Source organism: Strongylocentrotus purpuratus, unplaced genomic scaffold (assembly GCF_000002235.5).
Source record: "Strongylocentrotus purpuratus isolate Spur 01 unplaced genomic scaffold, Spur_5.0 spur5_scaffold_2, whole genome shotgun sequence".
In the NCBI taxonomy this organism is placed as follows: domain Eukaryota; kingdom Metazoa; phylum Echinodermata; class Echinoidea; order Camarodonta; family Strongylocentrotidae; genus Strongylocentrotus; species Strongylocentrotus purpuratus.
This window is the reverse complement of record NW_022145605.1, coordinates 40714891-40740044: the sequence shown is the minus strand read 5'-3', so window position 1 is coordinate 40740044 and position 25154 is coordinate 40714891. Positions and strand designations below refer to the sequence as shown.

Sequence of the window (25154 nt, the reverse complement as noted above, 5' to 3'; positions counted from 1 at the left end):
GAACTGGTTGATTACCAGCAGCACTCAAAGAAAGGGTTACCAGTCTCTGTGCTTGTATATCCTCTATTAGTGGTAGATAATATAAACAGATGCCGATGCTGAAAATCAAGCAGGTGTGAGAATCGACCGACATAATCAAGGAATGAATGACAAAGATCAGACCGTATAAGCAGCGCACAGTGGGCCAGGGAGGAACCAAAGTGTGCCAAAACTAATTTCTGGGGATTTATTTTCTATAAATCCATAGGAAATGTTTGGATGTCCAAGGATTTCCGCTTAAATGGTATTACCAACATTTTCTCTGATATCTAAGCTTTAAGTTGATACCAGATTTGGCTGCCCGATTGTGCCCGTTATTTTGTTAGAGCCGTTTTCCTTGCAACATTGCCCCGAAAAATGTGTTTATTTTGGTCCGCGGTGTCAGAACAAGTGTCACGCGCCCCCAAGCGACGTGATTTATGACCGCGAATCCTTCATGATTCAGCCGCGGACTAAAAACAAACATATTTTTCGGGACAATGTGGCAAGGGGAATCGGCTCTAACATGACAACGGGCAAGATCGGGCAGCCAAATTTGGTATCAACTTAAAGCTTAGACATCAGACAAAATGGTGGTATTAAAATAAAAGCGGAACTCTGCGGAAATCTAAACGTTTTCTCTGGATTTATAAAAAACATGGATAATTAGTCCATTTTTCAGTGAATTAACCTTTAATATATATTGAAGATTGTGTTTCTATACATATTAACCAATTCATGCAACGAAATAAACTATCAGGAATATGTGAGAGCAATTTCATATCAATAACTTAAGAACTTCATGTTAAATTGAAAGATTTAAATATTTCACTGAGGTATTCCTCAATACAGTTCAACTGGTCAAGAAGAGAATTGAACAAAAACAACAAAAAAATCACCAAAAATGAGTTTTGGCACACTTTGGTTCCTCCCTGGCCCACCGTGCGTTGCCATGGTTACGCGGACGAGCGTTGAATCGGCTGTGCGTAAACGAAAACAGTACAAATGTGTACCGATTATTATTATTTTTTTTATGGTCAGTTTTTATTCTTTTCTCTCTTGAAACAAATTATAATCATAGTACAAATTACAATCATCATATGTAACGCTCACTGCAAATGTGATGACATTATAAATCAGTATAAATTTTTGTCTTACAAACGGCTTCAAAAGAAACTTACATAGTTAGTTCCTATACATCATATTTGAAACAAAAATTCATATTTTCAAAGAAAACATATGCAGTTGTATAATCCAAAAATTTTGTTTTAACAATGTAGCAACTTATACTTCTTTTATACTGTTGTCCTGAGAGAAAAGTTTTCTCTTTTTGTTAACCCTACCCTACCCGACCTCTCCCTTATCCCCCCCCCCCCTCTTAACCGGTGGACGACTGGCTCTGGGTTCCAATTGTTTGTCTAATACTCAGGTTTTCCCATTTAGAAAAATGAATAGTGAGAGTTCCCCTCATTGCTGCCAATTTCCTTTCTTCTACTTTATCCCCTATTATACTATTCTTTATTTCATTAAAAGAGGGTGGTTTTTTATGCCTAATAATAATCGATAGACGTGGGGAGGAAAAGCGCCTGCACATGCAGTGTAGCAAATTCTAGCAAAAAGAAATACCATACGTGGAAAGCTTAGGTTTGGGCGGACATTTTGAGATCAACATCATTGCGAGAATCGGCCGGAATCCTAATAAACATACTACTTTTATATAAAAATTGCAATTTGTTCCTTTTTTGTGTGAAATTTAATGCTCATTTTTCCCAAAATGAAGCTTCAATAAATTTGGTCATTGTATTTTCTAATTGGGTTACCAATAGGCAAGAAGTGCACGCAGTATTAAATTGATTGCTTTTCCCTTCATAAATTCTCAACACCTATTGTAAAGTTGCCTCTTTTATCATTTTTGGAGCAACATATAGATTTTCCCATGTTCGCAGGTGTATATGACACTTTTAAAACTCGCTAAATATTTAAATATGGGTGGAAAAATATTCTTTAGAATGTTTTCTTTCCCAAGCGAATGAAAACAAATATAAAAATTTTCATTCGCCGATTTTGAATTTTGGCACACTTTTAGGCGATTATGGCCCACTGTGCAGCGTCTTGATCTGAGAGTCCAAAACGACCGATTTTTTTCATTTTCCGCTATAACGTTCATGTACATTTATGTTTAAAGGTAATACAAAGTTTTGGTATGGGGTCGTGAATTTGGTTCAAATGAACATATTGGAAGCATATGCGATCCTACAATATTCACTGATCGTTGTCGCGGTCGAAATCGACTCTAAAGTAATGAAATTGTTAATAATAAACACTTTATGATGTATAGCTCCCGCTCAAGGTCAAGATATTAATTATGTTATAAAACAATGTTTCTTGACTAAAATCAACCGATTAGCTATTTCCGTTCGGAAATTATATACCACAACTACATATTCTGAGATTTTCATTGTCGCAGCTACCATTGTACGGCCGTAGGAGCTATTTGAAATTTATCAAAATTTACCGGGAGCATCGGTATATCTTTATATCCAATTTTTCTCGAAAGCAGAAGTGTTTTAGGGGCTAAAGATTCTAATGTCTTTATACATCCACAGGGGCATCCAAATATATCAAAATTGTAAAGAATCACTTTCCACCCATTTTTCAAAATTTCTTTAAGGAGAATTTTTTTATATTTTTTTTTTATGTAAGAGCTTATATATGCGAATCATCTTCTAACCCTACACCACCATAACTTCAATCAATTATTATGCAAAGCCAATTTGAAACCTAGTTATTATCAGCGGTTTAGATAACTGCTAAAATGATAACCGTCATTCGCCATATAAAAACATAATACTTCATGTATGTATATCTATGACCTCAGGAGATTACCGTCTTTTACATTACTGTATTCGCTTACCTCCATGAACATGCAACATTACAACACAAAACATCTATGTTTATTTTGATATCGAATTACCAACACGACCAGTGACCGAAGTATCCATGAGAAAACCAAATGACTGAAAACCGAATCACGTATTGCAATGTAGGCAACTTGTTTCAATTGAGGAAGTGCTGTGTGTATTAACCAATGCAGAAAAAAACAACAATTACAGGGTGTCTAAAAAACCCACGAAGATTTTGATTGGCAATATCTTTAAAAAGTACTTAACCATCTTCAATTCAATTTAGTAAACTATTGTATCTCATAGCGAAACTGCATGTGAATTTCTCAATCATTAAAGCTATGATTATGTTTTTTGTTCTTACAATCATTCTTGTCATTACACCCATAACGGTGCAAATCGTTACCTTTATTTCTTAGTGTGTATAGTAGGTTTTAGCCCAAGGGGTCAGACTTCATATCCACAGGCCTATAAGGCTTCATTATTAGCAGGGGTCATTCACCAAAGTACCCTATTGCACCCCATAACTGTGGTCACAATGCTCAATGACAGACTTTGGAAAAATGGTATCAATGCACCCTTTTCCGCAAAAAAAGGTGCAGACATATTCTAGTGGTCGCGAGCATCCCCGAAAAATTAGCCGTTTTACGCAAAATTCTAGCTTTTAAACGTACACAAAGTTCATATGAAATAATATCCACATGCTATAAAGATATATAGGCCTTAAATTATCACACTTTATGCAGGGGAATAGTGATAGATAATACAGACATAAATGCAATTGTGAAAGAAAACTTAACGTTCTTTACACATATAATCAGGAAGTAATATTAATTATTTTGTAATCACAGAGATTATCATTCCATATTTATAAGAGCATGCATAATTCAAAAACAACTTTCTATTTTGTGACCTAATGAAGAGTAGACTTCCGTTGTTAAAGAGAAGGTTGAGTTCTGGGAAGAGGTGAAAAATAATTTGTGAGCGTTACTCATTCTTATTATGCAAGGGTGGAAGAACATCAGATAAGACATGTTCCCTGAAAAGCATTGCTCTTCAAATGCCTTCATATTCTAAATATGCATGTAACATCGTAAAAATCGGGGGCCGGCTTTTTACGCCACGTGTTCGTGTAGTCCCATATACACCTTCCTGTGTACAGTGTTTGTAACTTTAGCAAGACTTGGCCAAATTTCTTATCATTTTGATGATTCCAGAACCTTGCAATACACACAAATTCTTATATGCTAGATGATCAACCTTTTCTGGTCGATTCCACATCGTTTCTTTCACAATGCAATCGCATGACCAGAACTCAACTTCATCTTTAATCACAAACATGATATCATTGTGTGTAGAGAGTTATTTAATGCACCAATAGTCTGTTAGAGCTTGAAGTAGGCCTATATTAGGGTATTCTAAACGGGAAGAGATCACATGACAGACATTTCGTCAAATGGGCGAGAAAAACATTTACATTACATGTAGTATTATCAATCCGGTATGGAATAAACCATTATTTCTGTTTTACCTTCATGATGGATTCGACTAGTTCAAAGGTGTGGTATTCTAACATTCCTGCAATGTTTCCATTACTGCTTTTCTTCTTGACAGTCATCCCTGTCAAAAGTGTAAGCGTTGTATCAAATGTTGGTGATAATATTACTCTGACTTGCCATCCGGTTGGATTTACCGGGAATCTGTATTGGAGTAAAGGCAATCACTCTGCTCAATACTATTACTTTGCTGCAGTCGATTCCAACTTTCCTTCAGGTGGAATATACACTTTATACCGGGATAAGCGTTTATCGCAGATGTATGAAGTGAATAATACTACCAAAGTTCGATCATTTACTATCTATATCTCCGATGCCAGGATAACAGATTCCGCAAGATACATGTGCTTACAAATTCGCAGACCTCCTTATCGTGAGGAATTTGATGTGCGTGTACTAGATCCAAGACAAGGTACGAATCCTGAGAAGGTGGAAGTCATCTAAATAATTTGAATGTTTCCGAGCCAAAACCAATAAATATAACACTGAATGGCATAACAGAGAATAAAGCCGTTATCGAGGGCAGTAATTTAACCTTTTCATGCTCGAGTATACAATGATATTCAATGACATCAAATTTGATTTTAATCCATTTGGTGATACTTCTTCGTATACACATTTCTTTACCTTACAACCCCTTTTTGTATATTATTGAACGTTTGAAAGTAAGAATGCATCGCTATGACATTTCAAACCGATTGTTTTGATGACTTTTGCAGACGCTATGCTCTTATCGCATTGTCTAGAATCCTATGCGTCCGTCATGTAATTTCTTTTCTCTACCATCCTAGACCCCACACCACCCTCTTCACCTACAAGATCAACTTCAGCTGGAGGTCCTTCAAGTTCGATACCAATTATCGCAGGAAGCGCTGTTGGTGCTATTTTTGTGATCGTTATTGTTCTCATCATCATCTTTTACAGGCGAAGAAGGTTAGAGAGTTACCTTTTACTTAACTTGTCCCTCTCATCAGTCCATTCTCACCGTACTTCTCCTCGCAAGATGCTAAAACCGTATGGTCATGAAACTACAAGCTAAATTATGATTGTATATATTTAAAACAATCTATGAAGTTATTTCATTATTTGTTTTGGAAATGCTATTCAATCTAAATGTTATAAACCATAACGATTTCTAAATGTTATGGCAAACCGTTTTTAAGACTTATTATACCAATGACATGCATATTAAAAGTACCATACCAATTTCCACATGTCATGTTGACGTGTTTCTTTATCCATATTTATTGGGACTTGATCATTGTTTAAATATTTTCATAAATGTAACTTATCTATGCTTTCGTAATATTAACTTTCAGCAATGAATCAGCCACTACTAAGTCTAAAGAGAAGGAGTCCGATTCGTTTCCGCAGTATGAGAACCCTGTATTTGACCAGTCAAAGACAGACGTCCATACCTCCTACCAAGACCTGCATAACAACACCAATACCTACCGAGATCGTAATAACGATGCTCAGATCTACGATGATACTGCGGACGCAGCGGACCCTCATACCTACCAAGATCGTAATAACGATGCTCAGACCTACGATGATACTGCGGACCCTCATACCTACCAAGATCGTAATAACGATGCTCAGACCTACGATGATACTGCGGACCCTCATACCTACCAAGATTGTTATAACGATGCTCAGACCTACGATGATACTGCGGACCCTCATACCTACCAAGAACCTGATCAAGAAGCTAACTACGAAGAATTAACTGACGCCATGAAGAGAGATTTATATGTCAATGTGCGTGTCATTTAAAAAAGTACTTTGATTAGAAATCAAATTCAGTGTTATTGTGCTGATTAATAATTGAATATAAGATTTTAAGGCTTTTATCGTTGCCTATTTTCAAAATATTTTTTTCACCTATTTTCTTTGATTGTTTGGTTACTCAACATTATTTTTGTCTGTTTATCTGCTACCACTACCATATATCAGTTTAGTAATTTGACGATCTTGACCACTACTTTCTCTTAGTTTATTTTGGTATTGTATTGATAGAATTGTATTATTTTTGTCATCTTTATTGCAATATTGTACTTGTCATACCTGTTTATTTGGCTCACTGTTGTATATTAACCGTATTTATAACTGTATTGTATAATTTGTAAACATGATCAGTTTTGGTCCTTGGATCTTTGAATCATGTTATTTATATGTCTTTTTAAACCGAAATAAATAAATATAAGAAGAAGAAAGCTCCAGGTCCATCACAACAATTTTTAGTAATAAACAAAAATAATGGTACACGTATATGCCCATGTATCAATTATTCCATGAAGATGAAACCATGTTTTAAAACTTGGAGTAAAATGTTAAAGTTTATCTTGATAACTGGAGAAAAAAAATATGTTGATGGACTTGGGCGCTTCCTCTCATGTATCCAATTAGAATACCACGACAAAAAGTTATCACAAACTATCATGGCTTCCTTTCATTGTGTGCTTCTCCATCTGCGTTTTCATTTACCATGTCTACTCGGGTTATTCCCAAACCTCCTGAAATCGGCGATCAGTAAACGAAATTTCCTTTTGAAATATCATGATTTACACAAGTCTGATAAATTTGGATAAGAAATAGTTGTTTTACCTTAAATGCCACTACTAAATGAAATTCAGGGTATGAGATGAGTTTCTTTAAATGAATTTATATTACTTATCTTCCTTCATCGAAGTTTGTTTCCTCGGCACTGTCATTTTCTGAATAATGTGATTGGTGTATAAGAAACTACTTCAGGATAAATTCATGAAGCAACAAAAGATGATTTTATTTTCGAAAATTGTATCTATTGTTTCTACCTGCAGAGGTTTCTAATGAAACCGATTTTAGAAATATAAGGTATGTTTTTAATTAATCGATGTAGGTACAAATACGAAGGAAAACTATAAAGTCATGTATATACACGTATATGCTAGCGCTTTAGTAATATGCACTGCACTTTAATAGTTAAGTCACGATGAGGGGGGCTATGAACTCGACGCGTCTCGTTCATTATCCTACTGCGTGCAGTGCATAGTCACTAATGCACTCGCAAACATGTATTATTTGTGTACGAAAGCATATCCCATCATCCTGATTGTGTTTTAACCCTTTGGCTACGGGAGCCGGGTGGTCACTTTGATAACTCTATGGGAATGAATGAATTCAGTAGTCAACGGGGTAAGATATCGGTTAGAAAACCATAATAGTTTACCGTATCTTTTGTCTGTATTGATTGCTAGCGTTATTCCCTGTTTTTGCTGGTGGTAAGCATTTCCCCCCGCATATGTGGACAAGAATGAATATATTGTTACTATTGTTATTCTTATTGTTATTATTGTTATTATTAGTACTACTACTACTAATACTACTACTACTACGACGACGACGACGACTACCACTTCTACTATAAGCAGTGGGATTCAAGTTGATTAACAGGTTGTTATATGATATGAATGATAAATTGTAAATATCAAAATGTAAGTTGTGATCATAGACTATACAAATAGTGAATGGTCATGAGTGCAATGGTACAAGATTTTGCACGAGGTGAAAGATAAGAGACGCTATATTCAACGAGGCGCAGCCGAGTTGAATGGAGCGTCTCATCTTTCACCGAATGCAAAATATTTTTCCATTGCACGAATAAAGACCATTCACTATTTGTTTTATACAACACCTCGGACGTTAACAGGCTTAAAACAGTTTTCCTAGGCCTAAATCTAAGCGATTTGTTTTGTTTGTTTTCAATTGATGAAATTGCTGATAGTGAGCGCGCACTATTAAGCAGGCAGCAAACAACGCGTACCATGCTCCGCGCGTACCAACTTTTATGTTTATTGTTACGCGGAGTGCAATTTCGTTTGATCCTTTCGCACCATTGCACTCTGACGTCACTTAGCTCACCATATACTTTGTACATCGTTAGTGACGTCAGAGGGCAATGGTGCGAAAGGATCAAACGAAATTGCACTCCGCGCCAATGATGCACTCCAAAAAAAAAGTGCTAAATTTAGCACTTAAAGATTCAATTTTAGCACTTTTTAGGAGCTCGCATAGTGACTGCACTCGAAGTGCTGAGTTAGCACTTGCACCCGGGCTACTTTGCTAGCACCCAAAGGAGCTGACTGTTGTGCTAAATTTAGCACTTAAAGATTCAATTTTAGCACTTTTTAGGAGCTCGCATAGTGACTGCACTCGAAGTGCTGAGTTAGCACTTGCACCCGGGCTACTTTGCTAGCACCCAAAGGAGCTGACTGTTGTGCACTTAAAGTGCCAAGTTTTGCTCTCTTTTGGGTGCTAGCAGAATAGCCCTTGTGCAAGTGCTAACTCATGCGTTGTTTGACATGCCCCATCTACATTTGGTATGTGGTCAAGGTGGATGTCCTTCGTCATTTACCACTTTCAACTCTTACAGGAAACATTTATTAAACCAACATCCACAAGAAGAACCTGAACCTGAAGTTGTACAGGGTATGGAGGGTCTAGTTGATGCTGATTTGGGTGTTGCTGTTGGTGAAGTGCATAATCCTGCAGCAGATGATGCATTTGATGATGATGATGATGATAGGATAGGCCTACTACAAGAACAAGATGGAGCAATGCATAATGACAGTACAAGACACTATGAATATGACAGACAATGAAAGCGGACAAAATATACAGTTCCTTAGGTAGACAAAGGAACATCCCTTCACTGCTATTATGTAAAAATGTGTAGAACAGGTGTCACATGCATATTCACCTGTTCTACACATTTTACATAATAGCAGTCAAGGGATGTTCCTTTGTCTACCTGAGGAACTGTATATTTTGTCCGCTTTCATTGTCTGTCATGTTCATAGTGAGACCAGCTGCATTTTTCATTGGTTCCCTTTTATCAAACACCAACATGACCCATGCTATGACAAACAGAGTGTTATCTGCTGCAACAGCTTTGAATACTGATGTTGTTGACAGTTTAAGGAGCAAAGTTATTCAGACTTTTGAGGCCTTGGGTATTGACCTGGAGAATGAAGAATGTAAGAATCTCTTAGCTGAATTTGATTCAAAAACAAATATTCACAAGGTAACAGCTATTATACTAACCGACCAATCAGATCAGGTTATGCAGTCAGCACTCGATGTTAAGTGCTGCATATTGTTATAGCACTCGTTTTCTGCACTCAAATATTCAGCACGTTTCGGTTTCCTTGTTAAAGTTTACCCGTCAAGTGCTGATTTTGGTACTTCAAGTGCAGAATCTCACTCAGCACCCAACATTTAGCACCTCAGTTTTTTGCGTGTGCCGTTCAATGGTACTTTAGCGCATGTCATGTGATCAAGAATTGACCAATGAGGTTGCATGAATCTTAGTAGGCATTGTATAATACACAATATTAGATAGCTAAGACAGATACCGAAATGTGATTGGTCCAGAGCTCGTCACGTGATATTAATTGCGAGGATCCAAATTGTTATATTTTCCTGGTTGGTTATATTTTACCGGCCGGTGAAATGAATATATTTTTAATCAATGTATGTCGCCCTCTTGAGGACTGTATGTCACCAATGACACACATTACACCATTACCGAGGGTCATTTTTTCTTTTCAATATTTTTTTTCATGAATTTTTTTTCCCCCTTGAAATTCTTTTTTCCAAATTTTGTTTTCTTCCCAAAATTGCTTTTTTGGGTAAGAATTTTTTTTTTTTCAATTTTATTTAATTTTTATTTTCAATTTCAATAACTGTATAATAAAACCAAAGTGAAAGCATTATATTAGATAGCTTAGACAGATACCGAGATGTGATTGGTCCAGAGCTCGTCACATGATATCAATTGCGAGGATCCAAATTGTTATATTTTCCTGGTTGGTTATATTTTACCGGCCGGTGAAATGAATATATTTTTAATCAATGCATGTCGCCCTCTTGAGGACTCTATGTCACCAAAAAACAGGGTTAGGGTCATTTTTGTTTCAAATTTTTTTTTAATGAATTTTTTTCCCCTTGAAATTTATTTTTCCACTATCTCTTTTTTTCCCGAAAAATGCTTTTTTGGGTATTTTTTTTTTTCTTTTTTTTTTCTCAAATTTTTTTTATAATTTTTTTTTTTTTTTTAAAGGTAATTTTTTTATTCCTTGAATTATCTCAACAGATTATTTTTCCATAATTTTTTTTTTTGCACAAATTTTTTTTTTTTTAAATTCGGGCAAAAAAAAAATGGACCCCCCCCCCCCCAAAAAAATAAAATAAAACCAAGGCTATCTAATATAACAGTTATTGACTGGCAGGGGGTATATAACATGCTTTGGACCTGAAGGGAGTTATATTTTCCCTCGTGTTCATATTTTCCCTCAGCGCTGCGCGCTTCGGGAAAATATAACCACTTGGGAAATATAACTCTGTAATGTTATATTACACCCCCTGCCAGTCAATAACTGTATAATGTTATGTAAGGGTGGATGTTTAGGTAAAAGTGTAAATACATGCAGTAGAATCTCTCTCTCTCTCTCTCTGTTGTTGTCCCTCCGCTTTTCGGAGATCAGCGAGTTTATCGCATTCGAAGTACTAGGCAGCTGTAAATATGTTATAAAATCCTTAGTTGGAGGGTATAAAGTGCAGGCGATGGGCATGAATTTTGTAAAGATAGTGAAGTGTCATCTTTAAAATAGAATCATTCACATGCAGTGTGGGGAAGGGATGGATCACAAGGCAAGAGAATAGCGCGAGTCAGATGGGAGGGGTTCTGGCTGTTGAAAAGTCAATAAATAGTCCATACGAGAATGCAATCCGAGTTAACATTAGTATATAGGCAGGGGATGTTAGTCACATAATAAATGTGAATAGTGATAACAAGAAGAGAATGCACAACATGTACACATTAAAGGAATATAAACAATAAAGAATAACAAATGAAAAATTGACTTATTTTGGTTTTTGTGTAAACTCGGTGATTTGCACTTTGAATATTTTGTAACAAAATTAATTCGTCTGATTGTTAAAGCAGTTTGGAATTCGGCAGACTCTACATCACTATACAGTAACAAAACATACATACAAATATAATTTGCATTAATCACTGAAGTCTGCCTTGGACTCAACTTTCGTAGTAACTATCATTTTATTATCTCTCTATCTCTCCCTCTCTCTTTCTTTCTCTCCCTCTCTTTCTTTCTCTCCCTCTCTGTCTGTCTCTCTCTCTCTACCTGCCTATCTCTCCCTCTCTCTCCCTCTATCTCTCTCTCTCTCTCTGTCTATGTCTACCTGTCTGTCTCTCTCTATCTCTCCCTCTCTCTATCTGTCTCTCTCTCTCTCTCTCTGTGTGTCTCTGTCTCTGTCTACCTGCCTATCTCTCCCTCTCTCCCTCTCTCTCTCTCTCTCTCTCTGGGTCTGTATGTCTGTCTGTGTCTCTCTCTGTCTCTATGTCTCTGTCTACCTGCCAGTCTCACTCTTTATCTCTCTCTCTCTCTCTCTCTCTTTTTTTTTTATTTCTTTAACATACAAGTGACTTCCCTGACAACTACTCCCAGAACAGTGACCCTAGCTCGGACGACATCCCCGGATGACTTACCATAAGTCATGTATGTATAGGTAATTGCTATTGTAGTAGTAATAGCTTTGTGGATAACGGGGTAGATGTTTGGGATGGTGGTTCGACCTCCGGCGGTAGATTTCCTAACACGCTATTGGTATACTAAGTACCACTGGTACAATACAGTTTCAACGTAGTTGATACTGCAGGGAGCCATTTCCACCACATACCGTGTGAAAAGCAATCATACATCTTAACCGACGACGCCCTCGGGTGTGAAAGCGACGTCGACAATCAAACGATCACCATGATTACTTCAATGGTCTGCACCTGAGCACGACGGATACATTGGTACAGGGAATGCAGTATAATTATACTTGCATGTGTCATCAAAGTATAAACCGTGTGTCAGATCGAGCAAACGGGTCGTTAACTAGTCTTGTTTAAGTATGACTTCTAGCGTCCTTCTTACTCTAAACAGACAAGACCCAAATTTGAATTATCTATGACGAAAATTAGAAATGCAATTCCAGCAATATTACATCTGAAAATCATTAGTTTGTATAAATGAATATGTCTCTAAAAAAATCGAGTGATCACGGACGTCACTCCTCTGGGGAGTGAAAAGGCTTCCGCGCGATCGGGATGTCAAAACTGTCAAAACTACGTAGCTCTAAACACAAAGTATATGCATGGTACAGTTTTTTTTCAAGAAAATGAGTAGTTTAACCAATTAAAGACTCTGCTTATCTATAATGCAAGTTTATTTTACTCACCGGATTTCCATGTCTGTCTCTGCCGGCTTCAAACCTCTCACCAAGTGTTCCTGAAAATACACGTGGAAAATATGAAATAACAGACATGTGGGCGAATATCAAATACTAACAGATTGGATATGATATGTTGGATTTGCATCCCCAAAAAATGTAACTTAAGAAAAATATTTAGAGAGAGAGAGAGAGAGAGAGAATGAAATAAACACAATTACGATCCAGCTCGATACTTACCAACATGTGTTTCGTCATCACGTAACATACACGACATGATAGAGGTGTTCAAAACACAGGCTTGAAGATTATCAAAACAATACCAAAATGTCCTGAACCAGACTTTGCCAACAAATTCGTACAGCGCAAGAAGAAAACATGGGACTAGAATTATGGTTTGCTACCAGTTCCTAAACCCGAAACAGCCACTTTTGAAAGCTGATACCTCCGACGTCTATCTAATCTGGCGCCACAAAGGACCAGTAAACGCGATGTTGGTATCTCAAAATGGCGCCGTGGGCTCCCAAACCATATGGGTTCATATTTTCCTGCTGCTAACGTGTGTTTTAATTATTATCTCTGCATGCACTACTGTGACAAAGATCGGTGGCTTTATGATGAGCTTAACAGCATCCATTCTTAACCATAATTTTTCCTCCAAACACGCCGAAATTAGGTATTAAAGGGACTGTTCAAAGCTTTGACGAAACCGTGCAATTATCAATGAAAACAGATTAGGAATAGAAAGTGTACATTTGTTAGTTTTTTGCAATACATGATAAATGATACGAATTCAAGAAAATTTTTTTTTTAAAAGATTTACTGAGAAAATCTTTCGAAGTAACATAATACCAAGTAAAAAAAACAAATGAAGTTTAATCAGAACTATGAATCTGTATGAGAAAGAGCAACGTTTACTATACACACAACTTGCAAAACATAATCTTGTAATTCTAGCTATAACTATGAATATGAAAATTTAAGGTTACGGAAAGTTGGCAGAATTCTTGGGGGTTCTACAAATTTTCGGCCTACTCGAGCTTTAAGTTCTTTGTGCTAATTATGATATTGGATGCTCTTCAAAGCATAAGGAATCAGCCAGTAATTAAAGGGATAAAGTGAGCATGTATTCCTTCAAAGGATTGGCGATTCCAGAACTTGACCATCTGGTGTCAAGATGCCTCGTTCTTCATTATTATACTCGAAACAACTTTAGCTTCCTTCATCTACCTACGGGTCCTGTGCCCTGGAGCGAGTAATTACAGTGACCGGTGTAATTAAGTTTCGATGAAATATGGTTCCTACTTTCCTGGTTTCAACCTATTTCTTTCTCTTTGTCTAATTCTCTTTCTCTCTGTCTCTCTGTCTCTCTCTTTTTCATGCTATAATTCATTCTGGATTGTTTATTCTGCAGTAGATTGATTGTTTGAACCAGTTAATTAAAAACAACCTCACAAAAACTTGCTGGAAATCACCTTCAACAAAAACCACAACTCTCATTTGCACATAGTAACCTGTGTTAAGCACATTTAACACATTACTCAACCACTACACATTTTCTACCAAAATCGTTTGGCACATGTCACATATTTGTAATCTTGAACATTCAGTGTAAGTTTTGGTGGATTATGAGAGGAATCAAGCTCAAACTTATCTTTAAGCATATCCTGTTTTTAAAAGGATATACAAGACCTACCTAATAAATGACAGAGTATAGTTTGATGAATGCATGCACACTTAAATATAAAATTTGATATATGTAATTAACGATAATAAATGTTATAGTGTCAATAAACTTAACTTATTGCCCACTTTGCTATAGTGGTAGAACACTACAAACAAGCAGAAGTCTCGTATAAAGTGCATGCATGCAATGACCGTACCAAGTAATACAAATTAATACAATATTAATTACCGCTAAAATAACAAACGTTTGTGCGGTAGGACCTAGGAATTAACAAAGTTATGGGAGAAATATGGATCTACAAATTATTGAGGCTTTTGAAAATAAGTAATGATTTAATCTTGATTTTTTTTTTTTAAAGTAGAGATTTGTATCCATATTACCTCAAATAAAGATGACTTGCAGATAAATCAAACATTCATACCATCGTCACAAATTTAAAGATTGTAATCAGTGCATGTTATGGTCATCATAATATCAGAAAGAGGAAATAAATTTGAACCATTGAACCTTTTGAACCATCATGCCATTGAAACGGATGGGTGGTGACGGCCGGGTTTGATCTCTAGGGCAAAAAGCTAGTTCACTCGATCTTAGGATGAGGTGAATAAGGAATTGATTTGATATGACCACGTCAGCTGTCCAATGGCCATGACTAACAGTCAGTCTTTATGTCGAAACGGTGATATTTTGAGCTTCAGATAATTTAGTGAAAACTTTAAGGGTGTACCACAGTAAACTTTGCCCATGGAAATAAAAGAAACTGACCATAACTATATTCATTTGGTAGTGCCATAAATTAGGGACCTTACTTTGTGACATTTTTGGCGGCCCACTTATATAAGGAACCAACACGTATTTTGCTCTGAGTAAAGATTTAAACAGTGGAGTGAGATTGTTAAGTATGAGGATGCAATATTATGCTTGGAAATCACTTAACAATCTCACTCCTCTATTTAATTGATGGAATTACCCATTTATGTTTTCGTAGGTTATGCCCATGTAGAGTGTGTGATTGTCTGAACACGTATAGATCAGGCGTCCCCACTAGAGGTTTGGCTTTAATTTCAATATATTTGTTAGCAAATTGGAACATCTGACGACCACTTTTTAACCTTGTTGCCAAATTAAAATATCCCATGATATTTTTTGGAGAGAATTCTTTGCAGAAGTGTGTCTTAAATTAAATCCTCTTTCACATTATGATACAATTTAAGTGAAAATTTGCTATCAAATTTTAACTAATTTGGGGCTCCCAAAATTTTTAATCGCAAGTCAATTTTCAACCACGCAGAATCGCGATTTCGGACTTGTGTTTAATGTTTAAAGATGTAAGATTGTGTACAGCTTATCTTTGGCAGATTGACGAGAGTACCGGTCACGTGTTTGGATCTTATTGGCATTGGTTTCCGCCAATTAACTTGATGGAATAGGTCGTGACTTCTGTTGCACGCCATAGTTTAATGAACTAAGATGAATATTAACTTGATTAATGGCAACTTAAGATTAAGCCCATTTTTCATTATACCACTTGTGTTTTATGTACAGTAATTATTAACAAATCTGAAGAAAAAAAATCACTGTTGATCATTATAAATCAACCAAATTGTATAAGGTTGTTGGCCCATGCAGCGAGACTCTCAGTGAGAGTCTGCACATTCAGCAACGTTTGTAAACAAGCCAACTTTTAAAAAATTAAAAGAATTGTAATAAAAATGTATACAAATTCATATCTGACCTGCAGAATGTCTTTGTGATGCAGCGAGAGATGATTCTCTGATTGGTCGACTAACGACCCATGATGAGCGATATCCAGGCTGTGATTGTGATCGATTGTATGTCGTCATTTTATGATATTCCTTTTCAAAAATATGATTTCATCAACTATAAACGAATGCAGTTGGTTGTGTTTGTAAAACAGAGACTTATTGCGTTGGCAACTCCGATTCAAAGTACTTTATTTCATTGTTGATATCCTGTGTCTAATATTGATCCGAAAATACAGAAATACCGTGTGTTTTGTTAAATTCCAAGATAGTCCTCCAATGATAAGCGGGCATTTACTTCCAGGCATTAAATTGAACATATGACGATAACGAAGTTAATTTCAAGATGAGTAGAATTGCGATGACGTCACGAGTTCAAAGATTCAGAGACGATATTCAGTGTTGATGAACGCTAATAAATGACAACATCGCGAAATGGTAGTGCTGTTGCAGTATTCCAAACAGCAATATCTTTGCTCCAAAGTATTGCGTGCAGGATATCAACAAGAAGCTTCTATAAAAGCCAAGCCTCGTCTCACTTTCCAAAGAGCAAGTATTCCTTTCCTCATCGAAAACAAGATCACAGAGAGATGTAAACATCTGTATATTCCCACTGTAGCTATGTCAGATTAATCAACTCTGTAGAATGGAAACATTTAGTTGAATCCGTCACGTTTGGGGAGAGATCACTTCAAAATTAAAGGTAGTTCACTTTCAAGGCGATGAAAGGGCCTTCACTAAACCGCGTCAGGAGGCGAAGGTGTGACTCACACTTGAGCTCAAATCATAGCATTTTGTTGCCGGATGCCCGAGCTTAGGACAAGTCTTCAGCTAGCTGTCATGCGCACATCGTGACCCTTTGCATAGCACACTTGATGCTAGGGAGTTCACCATAATAGATCGGTTCCTGTTGTTTGCAAGAAAAAATAAAGAACAAACGAGGTTTGAGAAGTGAATCTTAAACACACCCTCTCGATTCCATCATTTACCTTCCCGGCAATAGGTGAGAAAGGTTCCCTTTAGAGACTATACTAGTCCATCTTCTAAACTTAGATCCACCATCAGGGAACCGATCGTAATACAACGCATCCGATATAGAAACTTGTAATTTACAAACGACTTGATAATCAACAACCTTGACAACAGAAAGAGACATTAATCAAATTCCCCTTTTGCTGACCTCTTTACAATCCAACCTCTTTTTATGGTGCGCTTGAGCTACTTAATATCTATTTATTGTATTTATTTATTTATTTCTAATCTTTTGTCAGGGTAGCCCATTCATCAATAAGTAAATAATAATAATAATAGCTAGTTATTATATACAGCGCTTTTCAGGACCGAAGGCCTTCTCAAAGCGCTTTACATATATATATATTATTACCCCGGTCATCGGATTCAGGCTTACCCGCACACAATGTATGCACATTCTCCACTCCCTAGGGAGCATTCCAGCCATGCGTCATTTTTTACGAGCGCACACTTGCTAATCTAAGCACATTAGCTTTCGCATCCTGCCGGGTACCCATTTAACACCTGGGTGGAGAGTGGCAAATGTAGATCAATGTCTTGTCAAAGGACATTAGTGCCGTGGTCTTCCATGGGGCCCTAAATAAACATGAACATAAATACATCACAAAGCATAACGTTTATACAGAACAGTTAAAATAAAATTCCATAGTACATTGAGAGAGATATAACACAGCAATAAAAGCCGTGGTACAAACGAATACTCGTTTGCAAAATAAACATATATCTTAACCTAGTTCAACTGTAATGCCAATAGGAAAATATTGATTAAGTCGCAATTATACATTCATTGACACAGGTGATGACAAGGAAAGTTATGCTTTAAAAGTGTTGATAGCTGCACCAGAATTATGCGACTTCCAATTTCAAAATATCCGTTCCTAAACTGGTGAATCATCCTTCAAAAAGTATTACAATCAATTATCAATATTCTCTGCCGTGATAGAAATATAGAAATAAGTAGAGAGCTTGGGTATACATATTATTAGACAGAATTTGATCATGAGAGATGAAATCAATAAATAAATTTGAAAGGGGAAAATCCACTAATTTCAGCAAATTTTAGCGAATCGAAGTTGGCGATTGTTTCATGATGATTAAGATTACCACACCTGACGAATTTAACTTTCACTTTGATGACATTCTGCAACCAAGTTTCATTGAACCCTCCAGAAATTGGTAAGATCCTGAATGGCTCTAGGACTATTATTGGTAGGCTCGTTCACCACATCACGTGACCGTAGGCAGCCAATCAGGAGAATTACCAGATTATGTGAATCACATCGAATAACATTCACTCTCTTCTGCTAATCATTGATGGCGAGGTCATTGACCACGTCTATGGGTAATCATTGGAAACCAGAATAGAATGGATTTGCAAGATTTTATTTGCTTCTGGGAAGATGAGATAACGACGCGTCGATATCAGTTTAAAAGAGAAGATTGAAAGATGGAGAAGGAAAGGACAAGAGGGGGTGGAAAGGGGAGTGGAGAGAGAGAGAGAGAAAGATGGAGTGAGAGAGATATGGAGAGAGAGAGAGAGAGAGAGAGAGAGAGAGAGAGTAGTCAAGGAGGAAAGAAGGGAAAGAGAGAAGAAAGGAGATGAAATAAGAAGAGAGAGAGAGGGGGGGGGGGGGGAGAGAAAAAGAGAATTTAAAAAAAAGAGGGAGGGGAGAAAGGGGGAATTGAGGAGAGAGTAGAGAGAGAGAAAGCAGAAAACAGAGAAAAAAGAAGAGAATGAGGAATAATTAAAATAAAGGAAAAAGGAGGCAAGAAGATAAAATGAAGGTAAGAAAAAGGAGAGTGAAGGAAGGTAATGCAGCCTCCGCACGGAAATCGTACGGAGCACGTGCAGCTTCCGTGCATAGGTTGCGCGGAGAAGGCGCCACGACCGTGCGGCTACCGTGCCCGTTTTGAGCGTTTGGTCCCCATGTTCACCAAAAGATCGTGCGTTTGCTGAACGATCAGCGCGAGGCCTCCGCGCGATGCCCTTGCGGGGATTGTGAAATGCCACCTACGACATGTCTACGGGCTAAGCGCTTACGATTTTTTTCTCCAAATTTGTATAACTTCTCGCAGGCCAAATGTAATCAAGGCATAAGCTCGGAAAAAAGGAAGGAAGAAAAAGTTAGGAATGAGGAAAGAAACGGAAACTGCCATTATAACCGGTTGGATAGAGCGTACTTAGCTGCAAGATGATTTTGTTTCAGGACCTCTCTGTCCTCATCTGTCAACCAGCACTGCTTTAGTTCAGATTATGTCTATTTTAAAATATTTTTTCTGTAATGATCTTCTCCCCCCCCCCCCCCCCCCCCGCTCACTACGCGAATCCCATACAAAGTGCAATGTCTCCACTAATCGCACGATCTCCAAATACATCCGTCGGGAAAAATAGATATGCGTTGAGGGCGATTTATTTTTCTCAGCTGATTCGCGACACAAGAACGGACCAGGCAGTCGACGACTAGTTGGCTCTCATAGGGCCTGCCATACAAGACAGTACAACCATCATATTCGGCTTCGGTTCTGTTTACCAACGTTCATTTCCCCCAAACCATAGTTGGGTTTGTGTTCGGTAAATGATATGCATAAACCTGATAAATGAAGAAAAGAAAAACAAGATAAAAGAAAACCCGCCGCGTACGTTCTCAAACGTCTCCCAGAAGTGAACCGAAAGAAAACATCTCAAAAGCAGTTTCGAGAATGAAAAATTGCAGTATATATTTCGTTATTGTATTATCTATCACTTTTTCTTCGTACAACAGAACATTTGCTCAATGAAATATCTTGACAAGTCAATATTATTCATATAAAAACACCCACGAATGAATTCTACCAATTTTGACAAGGTGAATCATCTGCATTTAGCGACGATCGTCAAAATAATAAGCAGGAAAGCTTACTTTGTAATCAAATACGTCTATCAAACTTGTTTTCTCTCATAATTATCCATATCACAATATTCGCACACTGACTGTAACTTTTGTATCATATATACGAGAAAATTATGTAATTATGTTTAAGGACTAGGCCTACATATATTTTATCTTCGTAATGTTTTTATATATTTCGTTTCTACATATGGTAAACTTTTTTTATTGTCCAACCACCACCTATGTTAATTATTCTTTCGAACGTATACAGGTCAGTATGTTTCTCGTCATTTGATTTTGAATAATGCACAATTCAATTTTATGTTGAGATGTATGATCAGTTTTTCGTTAAAATAAATACATTTTTAATGGAATATTTTTATGTTATTTATTATGTATTATTGATTGTTATTTTATCACACAAAAAACAAATTGTACTTGAAATGGAATGAAATATAAAACTAATACTTAACACCAAATGGCGTACGCAGGATTTTTTCAAGGAAGGTGTTTGAAAACTTGGAAATCACGCAGACCGATATTTCACTCAGTGGGGGGGGGGGGGGGGGGGGGGGGGGGGGTAGTGAGTCATTTTTTTAAATACATTTTTGCCCCCTCCCCCCGAAATTCGAAAATCGTCTTGACCGATAATTCGCCTAGTGGGGGGAGGGGGGAGGGTGGGGGAGGGGGAGGGGGGAGGGGGTAAGGGGTCTTCATTTTTATTTAAGAAAATTAAGGGGGGTTAACCCCCTAAACACCCCCTTCGTACGCGCCTGCTGAAACCTAATTAGTCAAGGAACTTGAAATGAACACCGAGTTTGTATACCATGCTGCCCTCTTGCGATCAGCGCTATGGAAATACGGCATGTTTGTATTGTTGGAGGACCTTCGCTGTTCGACCGCATCTTGTTCGCGTATATAATTATGCACATGCCAATAAAATGTTTGATAAACCTCTGAATCATTGTGGCTCACAAGAAGTTGCTTTTCTACAGGTCCTTTCCATATTCATTATTGTATTTTTAATAATTTTTTGGATGTCTTTATGGTTATGGTCAGGCGCGCCGGAAGCAGTTTGGGATTGGGGGGAGGGGGGGGGGGGGGCAAACATTCCAGGGGGCTCACTTTCCCGGGGCAGTGACGTAATGAGCAAAAGCGTTTGGAAACGGCCGGGTGGGGGGCAGTAGAAAAATCTGCATCACCACCTCTCCTACACGTTACAGAGAGGCCCCGCGGAAAGTTTTTCAAAGTGGAGTATTAACGATCAGGTAGAGCGTAAATTGGCGTGGGGTACAGGGCCTGAGCCCCCGGAAGCTCAGGGTTTTTAGGCATTAAATTACGGTCAAATAAGCATATTTAGATACCTTATTTGTGACACTGGCAGGTCACTAATTGGCGGAGAGTCCAGGGAGCAGACCCCCTGGAAGCTCAGGGGTTTTAGGTATTTAATTACGGTTAGATAAGCATCCAGGGGCCCTCTTTAAGAGGCAAAGCCCCCGAAAGCTCAGAGGTTTTAATATTTATATACGGTCAGATGAGCATCCAGGGGGCCGCCTTAGGGCCCTTGATGGGGTCCAGGGGGAAGAGTCCCCGGAAGCTATGGGGTTTTAGGCATTTAATTACGGTCAGATGAGCATATTTTGATGACCATTTGTGACATTGGAATGTCACTTTTTTTTTCTCTCTCTCTTTCTTTCTTTCCTCTGTAAAATACTTTTTAAAAAAGTGAGGGGGGGGGGGGGGGGCTTGAGCCCCCGAGCCCAGCCGTTCTTCAGACCCTGACATAAAGGCTTCTAAATAAACATATTTTCGCCCGACTTTAAACCTGGGAATTTCTAATTTTTCAACAAACGCATAAAAAGCTATGACTTACAAAAGAATTGAGAAAAAATACCGGAAAATCATGTCATTTCAGCAACATTTGTAAATCACTGGTATCGAATAAGAATACCCCCCCCCCATAGTACTCCAGCGTTCAGGGGCTCATGTCTTCTCATAATATATGTCCACGATATGCGCGTATCGCTATTATAAAAACCTCCTTTGATAAATATAGGCTAGGTGGCATGCGCAATGTTTTTCCTGCTAACTTTCCTTTTCTTTGAATGGAATTTCAATATGTGATTTAATTCAGGTTTTTATTATGTTATGTTCTTTTGGGTTAAAAATACAAGCCATCTTTACTCCTTTACTGCTTTTTTTTATACATAGTACAGGAAGCTGCAGTTTCATTGTAACAGATTAACAGTTTCATTGTAACAGATTAATAGTTTTATTGTAACAGATTAACAATTTCATTGTAACAGATTAACAGTTTTATTGTAACAGATTAACAGACAGCGTCTCAGATTTTATATGAAGTCTTAAAGGTCCACTGCACTACTTGTAGCTACTTGCGCCCTCTATATAACAAACAATGCCTAATCGGTGACCATTGGTCCCCCATGATCCTCTTTTTCTTATGTTAACTGAGAGCTGAGTTGATGAGATAACCACCTGTCCAGTGAGCTTGCAGGGCAGTCTAATCCCTCCTGTAAACTATGGCAGATAAGCTTTAACAAATCTTTACTCAAGAAAAGAATAAGGTAAGAATTCTTTGTCGTTTTTGTGTGAATTCGGTATATAAAAGATAGCCACACTGTCCTACTTGTGGCTACATGCTCCCTCTATATATAAACAATCCGTAATCGGTGACCATTGGTCCCCCACGATCCTCTTTTTCTTATGGTAATCGAGAGCTGAGTTGATGAGATAACAACCTGTCCAGTGACCTTGCAGGGTATAGTCTAATCCAGGTCTTCTCAACTGGCGGTGCGTGCGCCACTTGTGTGCGCTTGCGGTCAGTCGGAGTGGCGCACGACTGTTGCAACAACAAAATAAAAGAAAGAAAGAAAGAAAATACATATTTTAGAATTAAATACTCAGCTAAATCAAGAATCAAAATTTGAGCCCAAAATGCCTGCTTAACAAACAGGAAGAAAGGGGAATTTATCGTGTTTTACCATTTTATACGAATCTAAACCTAAGGTCTGAACAACAATTAGCTTACGATGGGATACCAATTTTAACATTGCCAATCTCTAGAAACATCTTGTTTTTGTTTGTTTGATTTTCACTTTATTTTGACATTTCCCGTGTTATTGCACACAAAAAACTACATATAAATATAGTGTAATTGTCCCCAGGAATCGCACTATTTTGTTCACATCAATATGAAATTATGATTGATTATATTGTGGAATGAAATGGTGTTAAAAATGCCCCATTTTGGCCTTTAGAAAGCGCTAAATCCACCAGCTTCAGGGGGCTCTGCCCCTGCTACCCCCCGTTAGGGCTTCGCCACTGAGCCCCACCCATTTTCGGTTCGGTCGCTACGCTCCCTCGTAGCACAGTCAACCGTACAGGGTGGCACTTCAATTACAAATTCTTTTCGTTTTGGCACTTCTAATAAACTAGTTGAGAAGGCCTGGTCTAATCCCTCCTATAAACTAGTACAGATATCATTAGTATTCGAGGCAAAGCTGTTTCTGTACTGGCTCTCGGGGACGTTACATCGTGCTATGGCCCCTCTGGTCGAAGCAGGTTGTAAAGCCCCCTTGAGCCTATGGTAACAGCGATGCCTCTTATAGCAGTCAATATATCTATAACAGTACAAAGGATATCCCGGGTTACATAGGTCATTAAAACAAAAACAAAATCAGGAAAATCCCCACATTAGCTGTTTGGCTTTACATCCCTCACCAGCATGTGGTGATAGGGTCGGCTTGGGGATAGGCGATTAAACCGTCCACTTTATTTCAAAATGTCAATGGGTAATTAGAATATCAAGTTTGTACTCATAATTATGTTTAATATAAAAATGTGTTTATTCAGAAGCGCCGTATGCGCATTCTCGTTAACTGCCACTCCCTCCCCTACCCCACCCCTCGTTCTCTCTCTCTCCTCTTCCTGCTCACTTTCTATATCCCCTTCTATCACTCTCTCCCTCTCTCTCTCTCTCTCTCTCTCTCTCTCTCTCTCTCTATATATATATATATATATATATCCATTATATCCATTATCTTTATTCAATAAGTACTGCCCGGCTTTGATGTGATTATTTCTGTTCTGATATTTGGTTTGGTTTGCTCTCACTTTTCAAAATTCTTCACGGCGGGAGAGATGCCCCCTTTGATATATTTTACCTTATACACTCCTTGCTCTCCGGAAAGAAATCAAGAGTGATCGACTTCTCGTTATCCTGTTATTGAGTTAGCAAGAGATGACAATCTCCGCGGAAGTGAATCCTGTTATTGTGCCTGGTATAGAGACGAAAAGGAAAGATAGAATGTTGTGGTTTATCATGGAATCACACTGTTCTCTAATCATTTCTACCCTCTGTAAAATCAACACTTACATAAATTAATTCAAAATGAAAGTGGCATGATCATTACAAAAAAATGCTAGAAATAACCCGGAAAGTTTTGATAACCTTGTTCGATTTAACCTTCCCTTTTGCAATGATACAAATTAAATCAATATTTAAAATCATTGAATGTCTACTTTAAAGGGATCGTATCATCTTGTATGGTTTGTTGCAGGAAATGTCCTCATCCCTCTCTCTCCTTTTTTTTTTTTTCGGGTTCGCCCCTTTTTCACCATCTGATCAGTTCTCATTCGCCCCTAGCTACTTCACTGCAGTGAGCGAATTCGATTGAAAACCAAACGTCTTCACACAAATCAACTAGTAGGTCCCAATTACTTTCTAAAATGTATTTTTGTAGGCTTACTGTACATTATATTCTTTATAATTCATAAATATTCATAGAAAGATCAATATTATTTCCCTCTTATTTTTGACAGGTTCTATGAGTCCAACAAGCATGCAACCAAAATGTTTGATGCGAAATATCGGTCGGCGCGATTTTCAATTTTCAAACACCATCCTTGAAAAAAATCCTGCGTACGCCACTGACTTCAACCCAATGCATGGAATTAAAGCAATGTATATATTGACGGATATGAAACACATGTTTTGATTGACACATTCTCCTATGATATTTATC

At 37.6% G+C, this 25154-nt stretch overlaps 1 protein-coding gene across 2 annotated transcripts in view; it reads right to left on the bottom strand.

Moving 5' to 3' along the window:
- The window catches only part of LOC105445967 (septin-2-like), a 50597-nt gene extending 33645 nt beyond the window's left edge, over positions 1 to 16952 (bottom strand). Inside the window, exons 1-2 of one of the 2 annotated variants that reach the window (XM_030992456.1) lie at positions 16180 to 16952; positions 12767 to 12816 (exon numbers count right to left, since the gene is read on the bottom strand). In XM_030992456.1, the coding sequence (XP_030848316.1) occupies positions 12767 to 12816; positions 16180 to 16288 (159 nt within the window). In that variant the 5' untranslated portion in view covers positions 16289 to 16952. The remainder of the gene's footprint in view (positions 1 to 12766; positions 12817 to 16179) is intronic. The other variant, XM_030992455.1, reaches the window with a different exon arrangement.
- Positions 16953 to 25154: the final 8202 nt, after the last annotated feature.